Genomic DNA, 26,976 nt, shown 5'->3' on the forward strand with positions numbered 1-26,976 from the left:
TGATTATCACAAATTTTAGCAATTTTTTTTGACAAAATTCGCATTTTTCGAAAATGTTTGTCATTTTTTTCAGTTTTTCCAATTTCAGGGAACAGGCAATCTCCTTTGAGGTTTGTTATTAGGGCATTGCATAGTTTCCAGTAACAATGGAATGGTTTTAACATCTTAATGTCTCGAATTTTGCATTTTTTTTAACAAATCTGCAATTTTTTTAAGGCTTCCTAAAGTTTTGTCAGTTTTTGATATTCGTCCATTCTCAAGTGCGAGAAAAAATATTCCACGTTCTGATAAAAAGTTACTGCATGGTTTTTAGTTTCAATGGATTTGTTTTCAACCATTTAACTTTTCGACTTTTAGAAATTTTTGGATGAAATTTGCAATTTTTTTTCAAGTTTTTTCAAAACATTTTTTATTTTATTTATTTCTTGCCTCAGTAGCCAGGTAACCTCATCCAGGGTTTGATAATATGTTATTGAATAGTTGCTAGGGGGCAATTGAATGAATTTCAACTTTTTAATAGAACGAATTTCTATTTTTAATAGCCGCGTCCTCAATTCCAGGCGGCTATTATAGCGCTCCTATTTTTTTTTCGTCTAACAGATTTTTGTTTTGTCTTACCCCGACTTCGTCGAATTGATTTTTTCAATAACTTACCTCATTCAAAAAAATGACTTCTGAACTAACTTATGGAACTTTAAATTTTATGAAACATTTACTTGTTAAAGGTCAATAGTGTGCATCTAAGTAGTGCCGAACATATATGCCCTAATTCTTGATTATTAGAGTCTTGAGTTTTTGATTTCAAATATTAATTGTGGGATCTTCTCCGTATGTGCCCCCAGTACGTTATACGCCACCCAGTTATAGAGCACGTGCAATTACATAGTAAGTCATTATGTAAAAAATATTGCGCGGGCATCTGAGGGTTGCAAATATGCGCCCACTAAGCTAAGGGGGCACAAACGGAAAAGATCCTAAATTTGAAAAGCCCTGTTAGGGCTTTCTCCTTATAGAGCATATGTGTCTCATAAAAATGACAGTCCAAAGCTAACCCAAAAAGTCTAGTGGTCTATTAAAGGACTGGTGGTCGATCTGTCTATCTAATCTCTTTAATTGTTTCTATTCATGGAAGGCCCTAATTGTCTATCGCGGTTATTTTCCGTCAATTTGATGGCTATGCTTTAACTGTTAGCTACAGAGATGCAAAATGGAAATGTTTAATTGCTCTCAAACGAAGTTAAGCAATTATTTTTAAGCAATTTTTTACTAGAACACTTTTTGTCACTCTTTTAACCTTTCGTCATTAAAAACAGGATAAATAGGTCAAGCCTGGGAGGCATTATGTGATTGAGCAGCTCTTAGAGCCGTACGCTCTACCAGCCTCTAAATGTGAGATTCAACTGAACTGTTTTGGGGAGACAGAAAGTCAGAGTGACAGAAAGTCAGAGTGTGAAGGGCTGTTCTTTGAGTTTGACCACCTCTCTCTCTCCCCGTGCCTTACCACTCTCCTCGTCCATCCTCTGCCACGTGGTGATTATATGCTGATTAATTGCTCTCGAAGAGAAGCAATTGTTGTTAACGTGTGTCTTCTTTATGTACAATTTTCGTCTGACCGTTTTTGACTTTTAGAGTGACTTTTACGCCCTTGACATTTTGCGCTTTGCTTTATTAATCGCCGCCCTCATCTTCTCATCCGGCTATTATAGCGCTCCTATTTTTTACATTTCAAGGAATTTGAATTGTATTGGGGCGCAGTCTTTTTTTTAAGATGTGTTCACACATTTTTCATTGACTTTGATCTTTCAAAACGTGATAAACAGGTGAAGCCCAGCGGGCATTAAGTTTCCTTAAAGGCCCAAAATGAGCTTCCGTAGTCCTTCAAGTGCTTAGAGCGGTTCAGCTTCTGGGATGGCCTTAATTAAAGGATAAAGGGTCATAGGAGTTTTTGGGCTCAAAATGTTGCAATTTTTCATGTTTTTTTCTTGTGATTTTTTTTAAATTTTTTTTTCTTACGTTGAAGTTTTTGAAAAATGATGAAGGCTTTTTGTGAGACAAAATAACTTGTTATGAGCATTTTATGAGCTATATGTTTTGGTACTACAAATACAAACATGCAAAATGGTACTAATTTTTTCAATTTTTTTCAAGTTTTTTGATAATTTTTGTCATTTTTTGAGTTTTTCCAGCTTCGGGGGCCAGGAGATCTCCTTTGTGGTTTGACAATAGAGCACTGCCTGATTTCTAGTAATAATGTAAATAATTTTAATGTCTCGAAATTTGGCATTTTTTTTTTAATAAATTGTGCAATTTTTTAAAGATTTCCTAAAGTTTTTGTCAATTTTTGATATTTTTCCTTTCTCAAGTGCCAGAAAACCTATTCCACTGTCTGATAGAAAGTTACTGCATGGTTGTTTGTTTCAATGGATTTGTTATCAACAATTAAGCTTTTCGATTATTATAAATTTTTTTGACAAAATTTGTAATTTTTTTCAAGTTTTTAAAACATTTGTCTTATATTCAATATTTCTTGCCTCAGTAGCCAGCTATCCTCATCCAAGGTTTGATAATATGTTATTAGATAGCTGCTAGGGGCAATTGAACGGTTTTCAACATTTAATTAGAACGAATTTCTTTTATTTGAAATTTGAGATTTTTTAAAAAAAATTATTGCCTATCGACTTTGAGCCAATGAATTTTTTAATGCTTGGAATTGGGTTAAATTATAGCCTCTAAAGACACAGAAATGATTCTCAAGATATTAATATCAAAATTTTCAGCAAAATTTTACTAAATTCTGCAATTGATTTCATTTTTTTATATTTTTCGGTCTTTTTCGGGTTAATCGATCTTCAAGGGCCAATGAATTTTTTCAGGTCATGCAGATATAATACTGAACCGATTTCAAAAACAAAAAATGGTCTCGAACATTTTTTGAAACATGCATTTTGAAAGGGATGAAATTTGGCCTAAGGGAAAAAGCTTCAAGAGTTTTAGTAATGAGTATTTTTTTTAGTTTGATTGTTTTAGTTTCTCAATTTTTTTGAGATGATTTTGTTTGTTTTGGCTGGCTTTGTTCACTTAATCTGCTGGTCAGGTAGAGTACTTTCAAGTTTTTCATTCAGTTCTTTGAATTGTATTTCAGGACTTCTCCTGCTATGTTTTTTACTTCGTCGAACTTTTTTTCGCTTTACCCATTTTGCCTCTTTTTCGACATTTTAAGTAAAATCCTTTTGACTTCTCTAGGCTAGTTTCACTCTTCTGTCATTCTGCTCCAAATTTTTTTAATCAGCAGCTGCTCAGCAAAGCAACTCAAATTGAAGAGAGTCAGTATAAAAATATCAAAGTCAGAAATAGAAACCGGATAAACCCATAAAGCCCATTTTTAGATGCCCGGTACTTGAACTTTGTTCTCATAAGTTTTAGTTTCTAACTATACTGCTTATTGGTATTGATACTAGATCCTGAAGCCTCTCACTGAGAGACAGGAGTATGTTCAATTAAGAAATTACATCAAAATAAATCCCACTTAAAAATGTTTTTATACAAAAATCAATTTTTGTCGATAATTTCTTTTCTTCAAATCCCAATAGAGTTATGGGAATCAACGGGGGCTATTTTCCGGCAATCTTCCAGTTTGTCCTAAAATTCTCTCCAAAGCGCAATTTCAAGCAGCTGAACTCAATTGGTGGCAATTTAATAGTGAAAGTCAAATGAAAATGCGCTGATATGGGTATTATTTTTTTCACTTTACATCTTAATAGTGGTATACATTAATCTCTAATGAGGTTATTTGAATCACCCTAATGAGTTTTTTGTCCCGTATAGGTTACACCCCCTACTGAAGCAAGTTTCAATTGATTAGAGCTTCCTTGTCGTTCGAGAGCAATTCTTCCGACATTAGTCGGTTATGTTTAATAGCCGCCGTCAGCCTCAAGGGCTATTATATAGGCGCTCTTCTTTTTTTTCAGTCCCAATTGGGGTGTATTGGTGCTTTGTATTTTTACAGTGCTAAGAATTTGAATTGCATCCGAGAGCTGTTTTTTTAAAGATCTGTTTACACATTTTCATGATTTTTGAAGTAGTGATTGGAGTAATGATTTTGATCACGTCAAAACAAAGTAGAGCCACAAAAGCGACTGGTTTTGCGGCCCAAAGTTTCTTTCATTCAATTTTTAAGTCGAGTGAGAAAACGGTGTATGAACAAAAGTTTGCTTTCTCGCTAGTGATTTTTGTTCACAGGCGGCGTTTTGGGTTTGATTTTTATTGGTTTATTTTCAGATTTTTGCGGGGATTTTTCCTAAATGGTGATTTTGCCGGGTCAATGAAATTTCTTTGAATTTTGGGTCAGGGATTGCTCTGCTATGTTTTTAATTGTTTTCGTATAGAAGCAATTATAAATGTGTCTTTCTATGCAAAATTTTTGCTTGGCTGTTTTGACTTGTCGAGTGAATTTTACGACTTTAACTTTTTGCGTTTCGCGTGATCTAAAATTTTCTTCCAATCACAATTTCAAGCAGCTGATCTCAATTGGTGGCAATTTAATAGTAAAAGTCAACTGAAAAGTGCGCTAAAACTGATGCCATTTTTCACTTTAAGTCTTAAGTGTTTTTTTTTTACCGCTATTGTGGTTATTTGAAGCCCACTATATTGAACTTCTTGGTACCGTTTAGGCTCCCCTCCCTAAACGGTACCAAGGAATTTTTGCGATTTTTTGATGATTTTTGAATTTTTTTTAAAAAAATTATTGTCATGTTCCTAGTTTTTTATGGACTAGTGAGCCAATGAAACACTCTTTAAGGCGTAAATTTGGTTTACTGGATAGTCTCTGGTGAAAAACCTTTAAGGGCCACAATCTTTTTCAGGTCTTGCTCATATGTTGTGCTCACAGATTCCAGTGATAAAAACTTTTCAGTGATAAAGTTTTTCTATCTTTAGAGGCTAATCCGGCTCTTTCAAGCTTGTGTGTTGGTCAATAGGTATGTTTGAACATTGACCTCTTTTTTGTGATCTATGTTGCTCTCATTCTGAAATAAAGTTTGCTGCTAATATAAAAGTGATTGTGAGCGAAAGGTGATCAAAGCCACTGTAGATACTGGTAAAGATGGCAGACTGACATGCTTGAGGTCAGCGGTTCGAACCCATGTCGTTTTTTTCAACCGTGAAGCATTTGTAGGCTACGCCCGCTATAAATAATTTGCCCTTACTGTCCTTCTAGGGCAATTTATCCGAAGTTGTTCGTTTTATGTTTTTTACTGAACAAAAAAGCTGCTGATTGCGTTTATTTGAACTGTATTTTTATAGTGTAGTTTTTAAATTACAATTTCATAGTTATGATGGATGGGAAAGTGAATTCTTCCGTGTCTTTACCTCTAAACAGCTCTTTTGGTGAGTACAAATACTTGCACTGTCTATTTTTTCTGCAACATTGTTTAGAAGAGAACCGGCTAAATAGAAATAACCGTCACTGCTATTCTCGTCTTGCGTTCGTTATCGCTAATTTTGGTTCCAACCGTTTTAATGCTACAGCCTTAGGCTGGTTTTTTCTCAACGTTTTTTATAGCTGCGAAACTGTAAGCTGAGCGTAGCTATATTGCGGTGCTCTTGGTTTTTTGTACATTCTTGGAATTGTACGTCAGGACTTGTCCTGCTTTGTTTTTTTTTGTTTCGTCGTCTGACGCTCTTTTTTCGTTTTACATTTGTTCAGACAGCAAAGCTGAAAAAGTCAAGTTTTCTGAATTTTAACCACCTTTATTGATTGATCGCTGAATGTTTTTTAGCCTTTTTTTTCAATTTAGATCTGTATCTGTTTCTATCTCTATTATATTGCACGCAGGTCTATTCTTTCGCAGCTATTCCGGCAATCTGCTGGCTATGTTTTATTGATTCTCTGATAGCTTCAATATTTTTTTCATTTGTTAGTTTCAATGTGTTCTATTTTTGATATCGATGAATGTAACTTATTCAATATCGATAATTAATTACTCTCAAACGACGTTTGTAGCAATTATATCTTTAAATTTCCCCGCTCAAAACCGGATAAAAAGGTAGAGCATGGATGGCATTAAAACGCTGAGCAGCTTTCTTAGAGTTTCACTAGTCTATGTTTGCAATTCACCGAAGCTTTTCATATCACGGTTTTTTCCTTTTTTCGTGATCTTCATTTCTGTCTTAGTGACTATGGCATTTTTGCGTATAGACCTTTCACGTGATTACACCATTGCACTCAAAATTGTCTGACTGTAGTGGACCTGAAGCTATGGTTAAATGATAGCTCAACCTCCCATAGGCTGCTTCAGTTTAGTTGTACATTGAACAATCCAGAAATGGCGTGCTAATCGCAAGCTTTTACTCTACGCTATTCTCATCACCAATTTCAGGGCTGAGACGTCAAAGCGTGACAACAGTTTCATATTTCACGAGAAGGTACCGGAGTCTCTTCCGGATGTTGTTGGGCAATGTCTAGTCAAAGCCATTTCATTCACTGCATACGATGCGACGATAGTTGGGCAGGATCTATTTCCAACTACCATATCAATAGAAGCTGTTTCTGCTACATCAGTGTACAGGTTAGAATATTCATTGTGTCTTAATTTCTTGCGTGTGTGTGTGTGTGTGTGTGTGTGTGTGTGTGTGTGTGTGTGTGTGTGTGTGTGTGTGTGTGTGTGTGTGTGTGCGTGCGTGTGCGTGGGTGTGTGGTGTGTGTAACAATAAGAGTTTCTTTAATGTAAGAACAATTAAGCAAATTCTGTTAATTTGTTGAAAATGTTTTTTCTTCAATCTTTGTTCAAAATTTCTGCAGGACTTTTAACCAACAAAAATAATGAAATTTGAAGCTTGCTTCAGCCATTTTTGTGTTCTAATTGATTGCGATCTCTGCTTCTTGGGTAGACATCGCTATTAAAACACCCCTATAATGCTAATTTGGGACAAAAAATTTTGAGCTTTTGATATCAAGGCAACACGATTGTATTCTTTTTCCCAGTTGCGCATGTTTAGATCATGCAATTATTTCAGTGAAAAGAAAGACAGTCTGTTGCGTGAGCTGACTAGTGAAGTTGAGTCCAGCAATGAAGAGTTGACGCAGTTTGAAGGCAGTCTAGATCTGGGGAGTCTTAAGTACATGGACGCCATTCCGATTGAAAACAAACCTCTGCCACAAGAATTGGTTGAGAGGGTTGCGAAGTTGAGTTTGAAACCGAAGACTGCTGAGGAAATCGAAAATGAACTACAGAGTTAGTCTACAATATTGTTTAGAGTTCCTAAAAAAGTTTCGAATTATTGTTTTCCGGTTTTTGAAGTTGTAGCTTGAGAACCTTATCATTGTCTATTTGCAGTTTTCATAAAAGTTAAAACAACTGCATTGATAACAAAATGAAATAATAGTTTTCCGGAAGCAATGTTTTAGCTTCACAAGATTTTAAGTTTAGATAAACTTTTTGAGTTAGATCGGAATTTTTGGTGTCTCATATCTCGTCTGAACGATTTTGCTTAACTTTCAACTCGATTTGTGTGTTGCCGAAACTTGAAACCTTGTTGCAACCGTTCTGTTTTACTTGTTGCGTGTTTACGCGCGCCTGACTTTTTTGTCGATGACAATCTATTTTTTGCTGAGTCGAACAAATTCGTTGGTGTAATTGATGAGTACTTGAAATATTGAATCAACCCTTGAATATAAATTTTCATATTCCGGCTTATTGTAGAGGCTGACTGTTCAATTACTCCTAAACGAAGTATTTATAGCATTTATTTCAGTCTTGTCGGTCGTTTTGACCGTTTTCTGTCTGAACCACAAATTTTCGTAACTTGTCTTGATAAATTGGATGAACTGGTAAAGCCTGAGGGCATTTGGCTACTTAGCAGTTCTCTCAGAGCCTTATTTGCGTCTTTCATTAGGTGATTAAAAAATTGCTGACGAGATGTAAATTCACTGTCTGAGGGTCAGTTCTTTTCAGTTTAGATTTTGTCTCTGGCTCGGACGGCACCTATTGTTTTAATTGATTCTTGGTGCTTAAAACAATAAAAGGCGCAGCTTTTTTAATTGTTGATGTTTCCACTTTTAACAGCTTATCACCAGAACAGAGAAAAAGCGATTCAAAATCTTTTTAATAGTCGCCGTAAGCCGCAACGTCTATATATTGGGTACTCTTTTTTAAAATTCTTTTTACTTTTCCATTACATTTTTTTTTGAATTGGTCTCTAACAAAGTGTGTAGCAATTATATTAATGCTCCGCTCTTTTTTGTGGTTTTTCGCTTTACCGATTTTTGTCTGACACTTCTGACTTTTCGTCTTCAAAATGGGATAAACATGTGTTATCCGGAGGGCATTAAGTGTGTTAACCTCTAATGAGGTTATTTAGGCCCACTAGTGAATTTCTTAGTCCTATTTAGGCTACCCCCCCCCCCCCCCGATTGGAGCAGGTTGCAATTGATCAGAGTTTCCTACTAATCCTTCGAGAGCTATTCTTCCGACGTTAGTCTGTTTTGTTTAATAACCGCCGTCAGCCTCTCAGTGGCTACTATATAGGCGCTCTCCTTTTTGCAATCCCAGAATTGGGTTGTATTGGTGCTTTGTATTTTAAAAGTGCAAAGAATTTGAATTGTATCCGGGAGCTATTTTTCAAGATCTGTTTACATATTTTCATGATTTCCGAAGTAGTGATTGGAGTAATGATTTTGGTCACGCCAAAACAGGAAGTGGAGCCACAATAGCGAGTTGTTTTGCGGTGTAATTTTTTTTATTCAATTTTTAAGTCGAGTGAGAAAACGGTGTATGAACAAAAATTTGCTTTCTCTCTAGTGTTCTATGTTCACATGTGACAATTTTAGTTCAGTTTTTGCTTTTTTTAAAAAAATTGACCGGATTATTTAAATGGTTTTCCTGGTCATCTCGGGGTCTTCTCTTGTTCAGTCAATTTAAGTTCTTTGAATCGTAGGCCAGAACTTGTCGTGCTATGTTTTTTATTCTGTCATCTGGCGGTCTTCTTTCGTCTTGCATTTATTCACACTGCAAAGCTGAAAACGTCAAGTTCTCGAAATTACCTTTTCCCATTACTACCATTTGCGCGTAACTTCATTTCTTACTCTCTAGTAAATGTTTTACTAAATGTTTTAGTAAATGTTTTATATCATTTGCCTGAATTGATTTTGATCATACGCGACTTACCTCACTGAGTAAAATGACTTTTGCACTTTTGAATTAGTTGAAGTTCTAAGTAACTCGTATGTGTAATGAGGTCCCTAATAAGAGGCCGTATGCTGAGTGATTTTTTATCAAGCCTCAATAATTTATTGCTGAGTGTTTTTTACATAGTTTTCTGGGCGGTGTCGATAACTTAATCAACTTATACCTGTATCTGTTTCTATCTGTAGTGTATGACAAATTTTTTTCACAGCTATTCCGGCAATCTGCATGCTATATTCTTTTCTCACATTAAGTTCTTTGTTGTCTTTTTTAGATGCAACTCCGTAGTTTGATCAGTTCAGTAAACTTATCCAGCTTTTAAAACAAAAGCTGTACCTCAGATTTTTTCCCGCTCGTTTTTTTTACAATGGATTGCTTCTGGGACGAAAAAAAAAATGATTTTAATTGTTGTCAAACGAAGTTTGTAGCAATTATATTAGTCCTGTGGTCTTTTTTATGCGATTTTTCACTTCATCAATTTCTGATCTTTTTGACTTTTCATCTTCAAAAACGGTATAAACAGGTAGCGTCCGGAAGTCACTAAGTTGCTGAGTAGCACTAGCTCTCTTAGAGCCTTACGTCTTACTTGTCTCTAAGTATGCGATTCACCGAGACAGTTTTAATATATACGAGCTATTGTCCAATTGTTAGCTCTGAGCTTTGTGCGGCATATTACTTTTACTCGTATGTTTGCTTTCAGCTAGAGATCGAATTATTGAACTCCAGCTCCAAAGTAAAGTCATTGGAGACTCCAAATTTTGTTTTAACATAAGGGTTATCTACTGTATTGTAAAGGTATTTGTAATCATTTTAGCTCTGAACAAAATTGTTTTTGGCATTGACGAGAAGTTGAGTCAAATATCCGAGAAACTAGACTCCGAGGGACGAAAGAATGCTCAATTGCAATCGGAGTGGGGAATTACAAGAGATGCCTCCAAGTTTGACGAGATTGCCATTCAGTATGAAGAGTGTAGGAGTGAACATCACCAGAGCGCAAATAAATTAAAACAGGTAAAAAAGCTGAATCGCTAAAGATTAAAAAAATGGCTTGCGATTTAACCTCTGGCGCTATTAATATTTGAAGTTCTGAGAAAAGAAGAATAGAAAATGAGAATTAGTACTCAATCAAAATCCATTTTGTTTTGTTTTGTGCAATTTAGTGTTCATAAAGTTTCCAACTTTTGTATGCGTGAGAAAATAATTAAACATTTTGACCTGATATATTCAGTAATACGGTCAAAGACGAGTTAGAATTGAAGCCATGGTGTACAATTTCAGACGCTATATCAAAATCTCTTTTGCGTCAGGATTTTGCATAAAATACATAATGAGTTACAACTCTTTTTTTTGTTAGCTCAAAGAAATTATTGGATTGCACGTTGAAAACTTGAAGCTAATGTCCTCGATGTCGATTCCCGAATTGAAGATCCAACTCATTGCCCCTGATGATGATGAAGCACTGGATGAACAAAGCTTCGAACTTGGTAAGTATTCGAGAATTGAACTAATGAAGAGCCTAGCATTGATGTGCAATATGGCCCATTGAACACTACTTTTTGTTATAAGAAAAATAATGGCTATACTTTTGTCTCCCTCCCCAGAGGGTACTCATTGTTGAAGTGCTCTCGAACGAAATTTAAGGCAATTATTGTAAGCTTATAAATAGCCGCCTCAGCTTCTCAGCCGTCTATTATAGCGCTCCTAATTTTTTTCACAATTCAAAGAATCTGAATTGCATGGGGCGCTGTCTTTTTTTAATAGCCGCACAGCGATAGCTGGGGCTATTATTGGCCTTCTCTTGTTTTTTTTACGACTCGAAAAGGAGTATTGGAGAAGTTCTTTTTTTAATCAATTTTCTTGGAATGATTTTTGAAGCGGGAAATGAAACGCGTGAAAACATCTGGAGTGATTTTGGTGCTGAACAAAAGTGAAGAGCGGAGCGAAAAGAGAGTGGTTTTGTTCATACCGCTGTTTTTGAGAGAGCGAGAAATTGATGTGTGAAAAAAATTTTCTCTAAGCGAGAGAAATTTTTTGTTCACAAGCGGCTTTTAAAAGCAGTTTTTTTGCAACTTTTGATGGTTATGAGGTTTGATTATGACATCTTATTAGTTTTAGGCTTGATTTGATAGGAATTGAAGGTTTCAAGTAGTTTCAGTTAATAGCCTCCCTTATCTTTTCAGCCGGATATTATAGCGCTCCTATTTTTTTTTACAATTCAAAGAATTTGAATTGTATTGGGGAGCTGTCTTTTTACGACTCGAAGAGGAGTATTGCAGAAGTCCTTTTTTAAAATCAATTTTCTTGGAATGATTTTTGAAGCGGGAAATGAAACGCGTGAAAACATCTGGAGTGATTTTGGTGCTGAACAAAAGTGAAGAGCGGAGCGAAAAGAGAGTGGTTTTGTTCATACCGCTGTTTTTGAGAGAGCGAGAAATTGATGTGTGAAAAAAAATTTCTCTAAGCGAGAGAAATTTTTTGTTCACGTGCGGCTTTTAAAAGCAGTTTTTTTGCAACTTTTGATGGTTATGAGGTTTGATTATGACATCTTATTAGTTTTAGGCTTGATTTGATAGGAATTGAAGGTTTCAAGTAGTTTCAGTTAATAGCCTCCCTTATCTTTTCAGCCGGATATTATAGCGCTCCTATTTTTTTTACTTCGTCGAACAAAAAAATGTTTCGCTTTACCTCATTTGCCGCTTTTTCAACATTTGGCGTGAAATCTTTTTGACTTCTCTAGGCTAGTTTCTCTCTTCTCTCATTCTGCTGAAAGTGATTTTGATTATCAGTTGCTCAGCAAAGCAATTCAAAATGAACAGAGTCAGTATAAAAAATCAAGTCAGAAATAGAAACGGGATAAACCCATAAAGCCCAATTTTATATGCCCGCTATTTGAACGTCGTTCCTATAAGTCTTAGTTACCATCTCTAATGCTTTTTGGTTTTGACAGTAGCCCCTGCAGCCTCTCTAAGAAACAGAAGTAGGTTCAACTACGAAATGCGAATTTTCAATATCTTCTATTCTTTCAATCCCAATCATGCTTATTGGAATCAACGGCGGCTATTTTTTGGCAATCTGCCGAGTATGTTTTGAGTTTAATGCTAATTTGGAAGTTTTTGATCAGTTTTGCTGATTTGTAGACGAAATTTAATAATTTTATGCCTGTTTTTATTGTTTTACTGCTTTAGGTGTGGGATTTGAATAGAAGCTTCCTATTTTAGGAAATTTCGGATACCAATTGATTAATGTGTTGTTCTAAAACTTTTTTTCTGAGGAAAATTGACAGAAAAATTGAGAAACTTTATACCAATTTTCTTTTTTTGCAGTTTTTCTTTTTTTTAATCTTACAAGGATCTTAGCCCATTATGACTTGCCCATTGGTTTGCGAGCTTTTCATTGCTCTAATTACAAAAGAACTTTAATCGGCTTTATGTTTCCTTGTACTCTTAAAAACCTCATTAAATTTTTCTTGTTTTTTTTGTTCAATTTGTTTTTGAACTCCGTTTCTATTCTTCCTTAATTTTTTATGGCTATCGTGGAGGTTTAGGGTTCACAATAGTTTATTCTAGTTGTCTGGTCATAATTATGGTCAATTTTCTCCTTCGAGTCGTTTCCGGAATTCTTCCAAGTATGTTTTTTATTTGGTCATCAAGATTTTTGTTACGATCATATGACGTCACAACCACTTCAAATCTGCTTTTTGTTCATTCGTTCACAGAATTTCAACTGAAGTGCATGCATGACGTCATTTTTTGCTCTGAATGGATTGAGTTTCATTGTTCATTCGAGTGATTAATTTTTTGGTCACACTTGACTTACTACACTCTCAAAAAAGACACTTTGAAATTGACTTTTTTTTACTGTTTTTTTTACATTTCTACTGTTTTTTAGGACTGCAGATCTACGAAGCTATTGCGGCTATTTTCTGGTAATCTGCCAGCTATGTATTATTGTTTAAGATTTTTTCACGCAAATTGGAGTAGTGATTTATATCACGCCGAAACAGGAAGTGGAGCGAAAAAGCGAGTGGTTTTGCGGCGTAAAATTTTTTCGCTCTAATTTTAAAGCAGAGAAAAAGGTGTTTGAATAAAAATTCGCTTTCTCGCTAGTGATTTTTTGTTCATGTGCGGCAATTTCACTTTGATTTCTACTGTTTTTTAATAGCCGGACAGCGATAGCTGGGGCTATTATTGGCCGTCTCTTGGTTTTTTTTTATTTCGTCGTCATGATTTTTGTTACGACCATATGACGTCACAGCCACTTTTTGTTCATTCGTTTATGCAATTTCAACTGAATTGCATGTGTGACGTCATTTTTCGCTCTTAGTGGAGCGAGTTTTTTTGTTCATGCGCGTGATTAAATTTTTGGTCACACTTGACTTACCTCACTCTCAAAAATGACTTCCTCAATTTGAAATTGACTTTTATTTACTTTAATTCAAAGAGATAAGGTCAAATGGTTGTGTGTCACTCTAAATGAAGGTTATTTGAGATCAGCTAATAGAGGCAGCAATAACTTATACAGATTTTTAATCAAAATAGAACAGATCAGCCTTCAATGAAAAGACGAATTTTTTTGGTCTGTCTTTTTTACTGTTTTTTTAGACTGCCGATCTACGAATCTATTGCGGCTATTTTCTGGCAATCTACCAGCTATGTTTTTGTATTTTTGGATCGGATTTTATTTTGGATCGGATTTCATTCTAGGCCTAGTTATTTATTTGAACTAAATTTCCTTTTCTCGCTAGTGGTTTTTGTTGGCATGCGGCATTTAAACTTCGATTTTCTATTTTTCATTTCTTTTACCTGTTTTTTTGAAATGGTTCTTCCAATTCAGTCATAGTCCATTCTAGGTTTAGTCATTTGTTTAGTCAATGAAAATAAGTTGAATTGTACGTCAGGTTTTGTCCTGCTATGTTTTTTTTTTACTTCGTCGAATAAAAAATTTTTGCTTTGTCTTAGTTCACAGCTTGTTCAAGATTTTGCGTGAAATCTTTCTGACTTCTCTAGGCTAGTTTTACTCTTCTCTCATTCTGCTAAAGAGTCAGTATTAAAAAACGAAATCAGAAAGAGAAACGAGATAAACCCATAAAGCCCAATTTTAGATGCCTGTTACTCAAACTTTGTTCTTAGTTACCATCGCTAATGCTTATTGGTATTGATACTAGCCCTTGTGTGGTCTCACTACGAAACAGGAGTACGTTCAGCTCTAAAATGACATCAAAATAGTTCGCACTTTAAAGTTGTTTGTACCAAAATCATTTTTTCACTAGTTTTTTCTCTTCTTTCAATCCCAATCTGTTATGGGAATCAACGGCGGTTATTTTCCGGCAATCTGCTGGGTATGTTTTTAATGCAATATTTTTGGTTTATCGGTTTGAATTTTTCAGCTACTTTCACATCCTTGACATCTTGACTCGGATCTTTCACTCAGAATTTTAAGCAACTGGACTCAAGTGGCGGCAATTTACTACGTTAGGTCTAATGAAAAGCTGGCCGGTATTGGTCTCATCTTTAATTGCTCTCGAACGAAGTTCGATGCTATTATTTAAAACGTGTTTCTTCTATGCAAAATTTTTGCTTGACCTTTTTGTCCTAGAACATGACCCTTTCTAAATCTCGCCAGTTGTTCGAGAGCAATTCAGCAGATGTTAGTCAGTTATGTTTAATAGCCGTCGACAGCTTAAACTTTAATATGAAAAATAGCACGTGCGCCTGGAGGCGTAAACGCTATATGCCCAAAAAGTAGTTGAGGGGGAAGCAGATTAGATCCTTTTAAATTGCTCTCGGACATTGTTTGAAGTTTGCAAACGTGTCTTTCATGCAAAATATTTTCCTTGGTCGTTTTTTAAACGTTTATCATTTCAGCTTTTGACGCTTGACGTCTTCTTTTTTGCGCAGCCTAAATTGCTCTTTTAATTGTTTTACTAAGAATGCGGTTCACCGAAGCAGTTTAAGGGACAGATTTATGATATGAAGGGTGGTCCTTGGAGTTCGACCCTTCCCCTTTTAACCCTCTCACTTCCTCCCGCTCCCTTCTTCCACCACCCTCTCCCATATCACCTCATTCCACCCGTAAACCCGAACACTTACCACACCTCTCAATTAAGCTAAGGATTACCTTAAGCCGCGCAGCTAGGTACTAACAAAGCCAACTGCTCATAAGTCGTTTGAGAGCAATTCGCCCCACGTTAGTCGGTTATGTTTCAAAAATAGTTTGTTAAAACAAAACCGACTGTAAGATAAGATACTTCAAGGCCCTGATAGCCGGGTGGTTAATTTGCCCCAGTGCTAGTTTGGAGGTCTCTCCATGGTCGGAATTTTTAGCCTCCATAGAAATTTATCTATGCTGCAGCATCCTCAATTAAATTGCCCTGCCTGTCATGCGAAAGAAGTTTAGTTGTACCTAAGAAATTTGTTTAGTTGTAGCTAATTTTGCCTCTTTTTTGGCATTTTGCTTGAAATTTTGTTCTCTTCGTTAGGTTAGTTTCTTTCGCTCATTATGCTCAAAGAGCTTCTAAACAGCTGTTGCAAAGCAAAACAACATAAAACAAATGGAGACGAAAAAGCGATATCAAAAATCGAGACGAGATAAACGCATAAAGTCCCTGGTTTTTGAACTTTGATCTAATTAGTCTTAGTTAACAGGTCTAATGTTTGCTGGTTTTGGTACTAATTTGTGATATATCATTGAGAAACAATTATCCGCAAGTTAAAACAACTGCTTGGGTCAATCTGCTTCACAAAAGTCAAAAGGAGAGAAAAATATTTTCATTCACTAATCTGAGAGTACGCTTGAAAACGAGGGCATTAAATTTGCGGACTTGAGATTTTGTGATTAATTGCTCTCAAACGAAGTTTGTAGCAATTATATTAGTCCTGTCGGTCTTTTTTATGCGATTTCTCGCTTGACCAATTTTTCGACTGACGCATTTGACTTTTTTTCCTTAACAACGGGATAAACAGGTAGCACCCAGCGGGCATTAAGTGCTCTTAGAGAATTTCAGCTCACTAGTGTTCAGTTATCCGGTTCTCAGAATCTGTTTTGGAGACTTATACTCATGATGTGAAAGGCGGCTCTTTAAGTTTGACCCCTAAACCCCCCCCACCCACCGCCACCATCACCACCATTGCCCGCATCATTCCCCCCGGCGCACCTCCCCCCGCTGCGCTGACATCACTTCATTTCAATTAAGCTAAAGCTGGAAAAACAATCAATTCCCAATCGGTGTTATGGGATTCAATGGCAGCTATTTTCCGGCAGTTTTCCGGATTAGTTTGCAGAATTGTCCCTTTCGTCACTAATTGCAGTTATTTGTTTGTGATTAATAGCCGCACAGCGATAGCTGGGGCTATTATTGGCCTTCTCTTGGTTTTTTACAATTCAAAGAATTTGAATTGTATTGGGGCGCTGTCTTTTTTTTAAGATCTGTTCACATTTTCATGATTTTTGAAGTCAAATTGGAGTAGTGATTTTGGTCACGCCGAAACAGGAAGTGGAGCGATAAAGCGAGTGGTTTTGCGGCGTGAAATTTTTTCGCTCCAAATTTAAAGTAGAGTGAGAAAACGGTGTTTGAACAAAAATTCGCCTTCTCGCTAGTGGTTTTTGCTCACATGCGGCAATTTCACTTTGATTTTTACTGTTTTTTTTTCGATTTTTTGGATCGGATTCTTTTCTAAATGGTTTTTCCAATCCATTCATAGTCCGTTCTAGGTCTAGTTTTCTGTTTAGTCAATGAAAATTCTCTGAATTGTACGTCAGGATTTGTCCTGCTATGTTTTTTTTTATTTCGTCGTCATGATTATTGTTACTACCATATGACGTCACAGCCGCTTTTTGTTCATTCGTTCATGCAATTTCAACTGAATTGCATGCGTGACGTCATTTTTTGCTCTTAGTGGAGCGAGTTCATTCGCGTGATTAAATTTTTGGTCACACTTGACTTACCTCACTCTCAAAAATGACTTCCTCGCTTTGAAATTGACTTTTATTTACTTTATTTCAAAGAGATAAGGTCAAATGGGTGTGTGTCACTCTAAATGAAGGCTATTTGAGATCAGCTATAGGCAGCAATAACTTATACAGATTTTTAATCAAAATATAACAGATCAGCCTTCAATGAAAAGACAAATTTTTTTTGGTCTCTTTTTTTACTGATTTTTTTAGACTGCCGATCTACGAATCTATTGCGGCTCTTTTCTGGCAATCTGCCAGCTATGTTAGATGTTTGTGAAAACTCATAGTCGTGGGCAATTGTTAAGTTAATCATCTATACAAGGGACAAACTTTACGCTTATCCGGTCACTTCACCGTTATTCGGTTAACGTATAGCGTTTTCATAATGAATAACAGTGACTGTGTACGAGAGTTGAAGACAAAGTATTTTCGCTGTAGTCCGCGAAAGGCCAAATGAGCCAAAAAGTTTTGCTACGTAATATGAGTAGTTGAGGCCTAAGCCAACCATTACTTCCGAGCAATTTTTGAGTGTTCCGGACCTTTTAAATTTTCTGCAGTAGTTTAATGATCATTGTACAAATTGTTTCAGCCGATCAACTGAAGCCAATGGAGAAAATTAAACGACTGATTGATAAAATCAAGGAAATGAAAGCGCAGCGTGAGAAATTCCTAGAGCAGTTGAAAAATGAGATGGATGCTGACGATATCACAGTCCAACTTTCTGCTACGAAAGATTCGAATCATGAGGCTATTTTTGAAGAAGAGCTGAAGAAACATGAGAAAACTGTGGGATTGATGAGACAGAATTTGTCAGCACAGACTAACATTTGTTCGGCTGTTGAAGAAGCCTATGCTGAGTATGCAGTTGCAAAAAGGAAGCTGGATGAAATGAATAGGAGGTAACTTGTTACTTTTGTGTAATACTTTAGTGTGGGTGCCGTTATTTGTAGAGTGAAAGCCTTTGAGGCTAAAAGGTACTTCTGATTTTACTTTCACATGGTTTTCACCTTTTCAATACTTTTGTGTGAATGAAATGTTCTTCTCTTTAATATGCGGTTGAAGGATATCTTTGGAGTTGTTGAGTCGTAATTTGATTATAGCAATGATTTTTAACGGAGACAATTTTTTCTCTTATATCTTATTTTTTCTCTTATTTTCCCTTATATCTGCGAAATTTACTGCACGTATTTGAAGCAAGAACCTTCAATAATAAGTATGGCATTGTGTCAATACTGCTTATTTCAGGCGTGAAGATAGAGTTGAAGAGCTGGTTTTGTCCTTCGACTCCTGTTTTCAGCTCCGGCAGAAGTTACAGGAGTTCCTTGATTTTTACTCGGATCTGAGCAGCAAAGTGTCAGCACTGAGAGAGAAGCTGTTAGATTTGAGTCAGCTGGAAGAGGAAACGAGAGAGCGAATCATTACAGCTCGCAAAAGTAAAAATTGACCAGAGTAAATTATGTATTACTTTGACGACCTCGTGTGCCGAGAATTTTAAAAGTATTCTATTATGGACGGTCGATATCTAATCCGGCGATTTTCAATTGCAGTTGCTTCTTTGGTAGTGAAAACGTTCAATTTTAGACCTCAATTTGATGTATTAACACTTTTCTAAAAATATGTCTTGAATTGCTCTCAAATTGCTCTAAGTTGTTAGCTGTTACCAATTGTGTCCTATTGCTCTTTCTAGACATTTGGATCGTGTTTGCCTGGCCGATTTGGTTTTTCAAGTGAATTTTTCGAAGCAACTATTCCGCTGCTTAAATCAAGCCCCAGCTTCGAGTATTTCGTATTTGAATATTTCGAAATCAATATTTCGATTTTCTCAAAGACAAAGGTTTTAATAGCAGCCATCGGTCTCTCAAAGGTTATTATTTATGTCAACATCACTCCACGACTCGAAGAGGAGTGATGGTGATTAATTTTTAGTAGCCGTCGTCAGCCTCTCAACGGCTATTATTTAGGCTCTCCTTTTTTTACGACTCGAAGAGGAGTATTGGTTTTCACACGACTCGAAGGTTTTTACGACTCGAGGAGTATTGGTTTTTTTTTTACCGGAATTACTATTCCTTCAGACGATGTTTTGACCTAAAAGCGAAAGTGAGTAAAATTGCCGAGTGAACTATTTTTTTCTGAGCGAAAGTAGTTTTTATGATCATGTGCTGCGTTTATTGAATGACTTTTTGACTTAGAAAAGTAGATTTTGACTGAATGGCGCATATAGATAACCGTTTTTAGCCATTTTTTCGTCTCAGTTGCCCAGTTCTTTTTCTTGTGATTAATAGCCGCCCTCATCTTCTCAGCCGGCTATTATTGCGCTCGTATTTTTTTTTTACTTCGTCAAACTTTTTTTCGCTTTACCATTTTGCCGCTTTTTCGACATTTTGCGTGAAATCTTTTTGACTTCTCTAGGCTAGTTTCTCTGTTCTCTCATTCTGCTAAAAGTGAATTTGAACATCAGTTGCTAAGCAAAGCAATTCAAAATGAACAGAGTCGGTATAAAAAATTGAAGTCAGAAATAGAAACGGGATAAACCCATAAAGCCTAATTTTAGATGCCCGCTATTTGAACGTCGTTCCTATAAGTCTTTGTTACCACCTCTATTGCTTATTGGTGTTGATAGTAGCCCCTGTAGCCTCTCTCTAAGAAACAGAAGTATGTTCAACTACGAAATGCCATCAAAATAAATCGGACTTAAAAAATATTTTTGTACAAAAATCTTTTTTTTTTTCAATATATTCTATTCGTTCAATCCCAATCATGCTTATTGGAATCAACGGCGGCTATTTTCCGACAATCTGCTGGGTATGTTTTATTTTTTTTGTAGAAATAATTTTTATTCGATGTTATATTGAAATGTAAACCTCGGAAAGCGATACCGCAGTGTTTTGTAGAGCCTGAAAATGCGTTTGAAGTACAAAATTGACACATATTTCTTGATTTTTTGGTTAATTTTTGGCTTTTCTATTAATTTCTCCATTTTTGGATCTTTCCGTCTTTTTGTCAAAAATCAGTTAATATGGCAGCTTTCTTTTGATAATTCATATATTCAACGCCTCTTTCTACCTCGATGTAAGTTTGTTTTTATAAAATTGTACATTTGCTTATTCGATTTGTTAGTTTGTTTCCCATTTTTTCCAGTTTTTTGTATGTATTTTGATTTTATTACTCGAAATAGTCTTTTTTGCAACATGCGGGAATTTAATGTTGTTTTAATAAAATTCAATCTTTTTTGGCATTAAGTTTTTGAAACAAAAACAGTTAAAATTTTTTTGTATAATTGAAGTCTCAAAAATTTTTTGACCATTTTTTTGCAAAATGTTTCAATGTTTGTTTGAATTGTTATTTTTCTTTTTTGTTCTGTTCAGGAAGACGAATCTTTGTCTCGGATGACTCGTTGTCTTTTCTATGTCCCTAATGCTGAACAATAGAATGTATTCGTTTTTCCTGATTTTTTGAATTTGATTTTTCACTTAAAAAATCAAGAATTAGTCTTTTTGTTACGATGTTTCTTACTATGTGTCCATATTCTTTACATTCTAGTTTGTATCATTCGAGCTTTGTCCTGGCACCCACATTTAAATTCGTTGTAATGATTTTTTCATTCGTTAAAAAATAGAATAATGTTTGCAGCTTTTTCTTAGATTTTCGTCATTTCTTTGGTTTGCAATTGATTTCATTCAAGATAAGGCAGTACTGATGTTTGCTAAAAAGCCTTTTCCAAAACTTTTACTTATTACTCTTTATTGCAATTTTTTTCCGGCCTTGGTTTTTTTAAACGATTTTTTGCCTTTGAAATTTATTCTGTTGCTTATGTCTTTTCCATGATTAGTTTAATTTTTGAATTAGTATGAAACCATGTCTAGCCTTCATACAACAATGAAGAAGTGTGTGTTGTGTTTGTCTTAATTGCAGTTGTTAAAAAATTTATTGTAGGGGTTTTCTGATTCGTAAATTCTTTTTGTATTCGAACATTCTTTTTTGAAAAATTTAATTTAAATTCTAAGATTAGGATCTGCCGTTTCGCGATCTATTTGAGATTAGAATCGAAAAATATTTGAGGGAAATTGAGTGCTTTGTCGGTGTAGGGAAATTGAGCCTATCAGTATTTTGACCATTCTAATTATTTCGGATTTTTATAACGTCAGAAAACATTTTCAATAATATCAATTTTTGCTACATTTTGTTTCTCTTGGGATAGTGGTGTAAGTTTCACCAATTTTTAGAACAGACCTCGGGAAATAATGAGTGAATGATTTAAGACAAAGATTAATAGCATCAGCTGCGGTTACGGTTTTTTTGTGAAGTTTTGGCGCTTCGAGTCCCTACCGGAAGTCTTCATTCTATGTTTTTTTTAAATCTTTTCACTTATTTTCTTTATTTTTGAGGTCTAATTTGAGTAGTGATTTTGGTCACGCCGAAAAAGGAAGTGGAGAGAAAAAGCGAGTGGTTTTGCGGCGTGAAATTTTTTCGCTCTAATTTTCAATTAGAGCGAGAATACGGTGTTTGAACAAAAATTGGCTTTCTCGGTAGTGGTTTTTTGTTCACATGCGGCAATTTCACTTTGATTTTTTTCTGTTTTTTCGATTTTCTTTTCAATCGGTTGTTTTCTAAATGGTTTTTATTATCCTTTCATAGCTCATTATAGACCTAGATTTTTGTTTGAATGAAATTTCCATTTCTCACTAATGGTTTTTTTCACAGGCGGAATTTCACATTGATTTTGTTTTTGATCTGATTTTTTTTAGAATTGGTTTTTCCAATTCTTTCTTAGGCTGTTTTAGGTCTAGTTTTTGTTTAGTCTATGAAAATTCTTTTATTTGTACGTCAGGACTTGTACTGCTATCTTTTTTTTATTCAATTTTATTGGAGTGATTTTTTGAAGCGGGAAACGAAAGTCGTGAAAAAATTCGAATATTTTAGTGCTGAACAAAAATGAAGAGCGTAGCGAAAAGTGAGTAGTTTTGTTCGTACCGCTGTTTTTAAGAGAGCGAGAAACTGATGTGTGAAAATATTTTCTCCAAGCGAGAAGAATTTTTTGGTCACGTGCGGCTTTTAAAAGCAGTTTTTTTCAACTTTAGATGGTTGAGGTTTTGTTGTGATATCTTCTTAGATTCAGGCTTGATTTGATAAGAATTGAAGGTTTCAAGTTGTTAATTTGAGTTTAATGCTAATTTGGAGGTTTTTGATCAGTTTTGCTGATTTTTAGACAAAATTTAATGATTTTTTGCCTGTTTTTTTTATTTTAATGCTTTAAGTGGGATTTGAATAGAAGTTTCTGACTTAAGGAATTTTCCGATACCAATTCATTAAAATTTTGATGGTATAAAACATTTTTTTCTTAGGAAAACTGACAGAAAAATTGAGAAATGTTACACCATTTTTCTATTTTGCAGTTTTTAAATCTTACAGGTTTCTCAGCCTATTTTGACTTGCCCATTGTTTTGCGAGCTTTTCATTGCTCTCATTGCAAAGGAACTTTATTCGGCGTTATCTTTCCTTGTTCTACTAAAAATCTCATTAATTTTTTCTAGTTTTTTTGTTCATTTAGTTTTTGAATGCCTTTTCTATTCTTCCTTAATTTTTTTAGGACATTCGTGGAGGTTTAGGTTTCACAATAGTTTATTCTAGATATTTGGTCATAATTATGGTCAATTTTCTCCTTCGAATTGTTTTTCCTTCAAAATTAGTGTATAGAGCAACTTAACGTCGATAAATCATGCATCAAATGCCTCGGCTCTTTTTTTACCTTAGATTTTTTGATTTTGCAAAATTATTAACGTGCTAATTCGATTTTGTCTTTTTGATCAAATTTTTTTTGTATTTTGGTTTTCAATGCTAGAAAAAGAGTTTTGTGCACTCTCGGTAGTTTCAGTTCATTGTTTTTAAGTTTTTAACGCTAGTCTTAAGTTTTTTGGCGCTACGTCTTTGAAATTCACAGAAAATTTGTTTCATAATTGAAATTTTAATATTTTCTTTGGAAAATGTTTTTCGAATATTCGAGCTGTTTTTCACTATTTCATTATGAAAAAAGAATGCATCGTTTATTTTGCTGAACGTTGGAAGATTAATAATGAAAATTTTCACCTCAATGTTTTTTCAATTTGATTTTATCTTTGAAAAGTTTCCTTCAAAAGTAGCCTTTGTTTCAGTGTGTCTGTATCAGCTTTATTCTACAATTTGTCATTGTAGCATTTTTAAGAGCTATAGTTTGACTGGCTGTGACGATTAAATGGTTTTGATGTTTTTTTAAAATTACAATGATTTTAGTTTTCTCTTAGATTTGGTTTTTCGGTTTGAATTTGTTTTCTTATATAATGCGGCGCTGAGAGTTGTAATTTTAAATATTTTCACTATTTTTGTCGAATATTCTTGAGGCTAGGCTTTGGTAACAACAAGAGAGAAGTGTATCTTGTTTTCGCCTGAGTTGATGTGACTTTAAATCAAATTTCAAAAAGTTTTCTAAATTTGTTCTAATTTTTCTTTTTTTGAATAATTCAGCTCTGTTACTAACAATTTTATCTGCCTTATGTTTTCTCACAGTGTCTTTTTTGCCGAAGTCAGACTATTTCTAAGCTTTTCGGGTCATTTCTGGAAAATATTTCATGATAATGGCAGTGTCATTTTTGTCGTATCAGTATTTGTCCATTTGCATTTATTTGTCCAATTTAATCAGGTGCTGTATCAGGATTAGCATCAAGCTTTTACTGTCAAAATTTTGTCTCTTTATTTAAATTTGAGCGGCTTTTTGTTTCGTTTCCGAATGATGTCGTGATTTTTTTATGCTAGATTATTTGAATGATGTCAATGCTCAAATCTTTCTTTTGACAGCAATAAATTTTAATATTTTAATCGAGTCTAGCAAAGTAAAGAATAAAGGTTTTAACACAAAGATAATAGTTTTTGCTGCAATGTTCGAATGCACTTCTTTTTTGCAACTTTTTTCTGCAGATTTCCGACGATTCAAGTCTCTTCCGGGATTCTTTCGGCTATGTTTTTTTGGTTCGCTTTATCTTTTGATCAGATTTTTCGTTTTATATATGTCACGATTTTCACGTTTGACTTCTGACTTACTTCACTCATTGTTTCAACTAAATGGAAGTTAAATTATGTCACTTATTGAATTACGCAATGTACTGAATACAGGCAAGGTCAAAAAAGTAAAATCAAAAGAAACGGGGTAAACTGATAAAGCCCGGTCATTAAGTCATAGCGCATTAGGTTATCTAACTTCATTAGAGCGATTGCTACCTGGCATTAGTATTATGCTTAATAGTTTTCAGTTTGGAAGCAGAATTCAGTATAGTTTTGAGAATCTAACAAACTGCACACCAAATAAGGCACTTTTTGACACTCGAAAAAATCGGTAATTTTCTGTCTTTTCTTTTTCTTCTGTTTCAATCCCGATATGCGTCAAGCGCGTCAACGACAGCTATTATCCGGAAATTTGCCGGCTATGTTTTTAATAGCCGCCTCATCTTCTCAGTCGGCTATTATAGCGCTCTTATGTTTTTTACAATTCAAAGAATTTGAGTTGTATTGGGGCGCTGTCTTTTCAAACATTTTAAGATCTTTTAAGATCTGTTCAAACATTTTTATGATTTTTGAAGTCAAATTGGAGTCGTGATTTGGGTCACGCCGAAACCGGAAGTAGAGCGAAAAAGCGAGCGGTTTGGTGGCGTGAATTTTTGTTACTCTAATTTTAAACTACAGTGAGAAAACGGTGTGTGAAAATTTCGCTTTCTCGCTAGTGTTTTGTTTACATGCGGCAATTTCATTTTGATTTCTTTTTTTGGTTTTTTGGATTGGATTTTTTTCTATATGGATTTTCCAATTCATTCCTTTTTCATTCTAGGACTAGTTTTTTTTGTTTGAACTAAATATCCCTTTTCTCGCTAGTGGTTTTTTGTCTATATACGGCAATTTCACTATGATTTTCTGTTTTTTCGATCTTTCTTGATAGGATTTTTTCTTTAAGGTTTTCGCAGTCAGTTCCTGGTGCATTCTAGTTTTTGTTTATTCAATGAAATTTCTTTGTATTGTAATTCAGGACTTGTCCTATATTTTTTACTTAGTCGATCTTTTTTTCGCTTTACCTTAATTCACAGCTTGTTCAACATTTCGCGTGAAATCTTTTTGACTTCTCTAGGCTAATTTCACTCTTTTCTCATTCGGCTAAAAGTGTTTTTAGACAGCGGTTGCTGAGCAAAGCAATTCAAAATGAGCAGAGTCAGTATCAAAAAAACTATATCAGAAATAGAATCGGGATAAAACCATAAAGCCGAATTTTAGATGCCCGTAACTCAAACTTTTTACTTATAAATGTTAGTTACCATCTCTAATGCTTTTTGGTATTGATTCGAGCACATATATTATCTCACTATGAAGCAGGAGTATGTTCAACTACGAAATGACATCGAAATAGTTCGCACTTAAAAAATTTTTTCTACAAAAATCGTTTTTTTTTCATTTTCTTTTAATCCCAATCATGATAATGGGAATCAATGGCAGCTTTTTTCGGCAATATGCTGGGTATGCTTATTTGTGGCATCCGTTTTTAGGGTATGTGTTTTAGAGGAATTCAAATGCCGTGCGTGAAATGTAGTTTTTAGGTCAAACAAGCTGCTGAACAGAAGTCAAAAGCAGAGAAACTCTAAGATGCTTTTCTGTTCATGCATCCCTCTGACAGCGATGGGGAGGAAAAATAGCTCGAAAATGTTTTGCGCTAAACTAGCTAAATTTTTGATCGCGTTCGGCTTTTTCAAAGCTGGTTTTTGTTTCAAAGCTGGTTTTGCAAACGGTGTTTTCTCAAATATAGTACAGAGTAATCGTAAATTTTGAAGAATCTTTGATCAACTGATGCAAGTATTATGGAATTTTGACATTTTATCGCCATTTTGCCCTGTTGGGCTCTTTTTTAGCAGGTTTTGTAGTTTTCATTTTTTAATCGCATTTTGCGAGTCTTGGTTGTACTTTTTGTTCTGTTCCAACTACAACTCAATTAAATTTGAGTTGTAGTTGGAACAGAAATTTGCTCAACTTCTTAGCCGTCCATGTCCATTTTAGTGGCCCTATATTTTTAAAAAGATTTTTTGATTATTTGGATTGTATTGGTGCGCTGTCTTTTTTTTTACTTTTATTTTCTCGGCTTTGTAGTCTCAATGAGAAGTCAAAGTATAGTCGTAATTTTAGTTACGCTGGAGTAGTAAAAGGAGCGGAACGGCTCTTAGGTCCGAATTTTCGAGTCGTGATTTTTTTCCATTAGGTTTGAAGCGACCTTATGTTAATTGAGAATATTTTTTTTCCACGTGCGGCTATTTGACTTCTGTTTGTTTTTTCGGGTCTTTCCCATTTTAGCCCCCCCAGCTTAGTGGGCATGTAACCTATAGCCCCCCCCCAGATGAAAATTCATAACCACCTCTTTAACACAAAATCGGAAATCGATGTAGGCGCGCCACTGAAATTAATAACCACTTCTTTAACACAAAATCAGAAATCATTGTAGGCGAGCCGCCGGATGATGACATGGGCTTGCCCATTATAATTGATTTTAGTTGACTTCTCATAACCGCATTTCAGCTGCTACAGAGATAAGACGAAATGGCTCCCATGAACTTAATGAAAATTGTAGAAACCTGCAAACATAAATGGGAAACAATAGCGCTCTTTCAAGAGTATGATATAATCCCTCAAGTGAAGCATTGCCCTAACGGGCATGAGATGCTGTTAAGCAGCCCGGACGGCCAACTGGCGCGACGGGATAGATGGCGATGCAAAATCAGGGGATACCGAATGGATTACAGTATCAGAACTGGAACATGGTTGGCTGGATCTCGAATGGGAC

The 26,976-nt window shown here is 35.1% G+C and overlaps 1 protein-coding gene across 1 annotated transcript in view; it reads left to right on the forward strand.

The window, feature by feature from the left end:
• LOC142350824 (uncharacterized) overlaps positions 1 to 26,976 on the forward strand; it is a 64,913-nt gene that overhangs the window by 14,020 nt on the left and 23,917 nt on the right. The window contains exons 9-14 of the mRNA XM_075402785.1: positions 6,378 to 6,566; positions 7,015 to 7,232; positions 9,997 to 10,193; positions 10,537 to 10,666; positions 17,725 to 18,034; positions 18,381 to 18,568. Coding sequence (XP_075258900.1) covers positions 6,378 to 6,566; positions 7,015 to 7,232; positions 9,997 to 10,193; positions 10,537 to 10,666; positions 17,725 to 18,034; positions 18,381 to 18,568 — 1,232 coding nt within the window. The remainder of the gene's footprint in view (positions 1 to 6,377; positions 6,567 to 7,014; positions 7,233 to 9,996; positions 10,194 to 10,536; positions 10,667 to 17,724; positions 18,035 to 18,380; positions 18,569 to 26,976) is intronic.

Source organism: Convolutriloba macropyga, chromosome 12, assembly GCF_964194025.1.
Source record: "Convolutriloba macropyga chromosome 12, txConMacr16.3, whole genome shotgun sequence".
NCBI classification, from domain to species: domain Eukaryota; kingdom Metazoa; phylum Xenacoelomorpha; order Acoela; family Convolutidae; genus Convolutriloba; species Convolutriloba macropyga.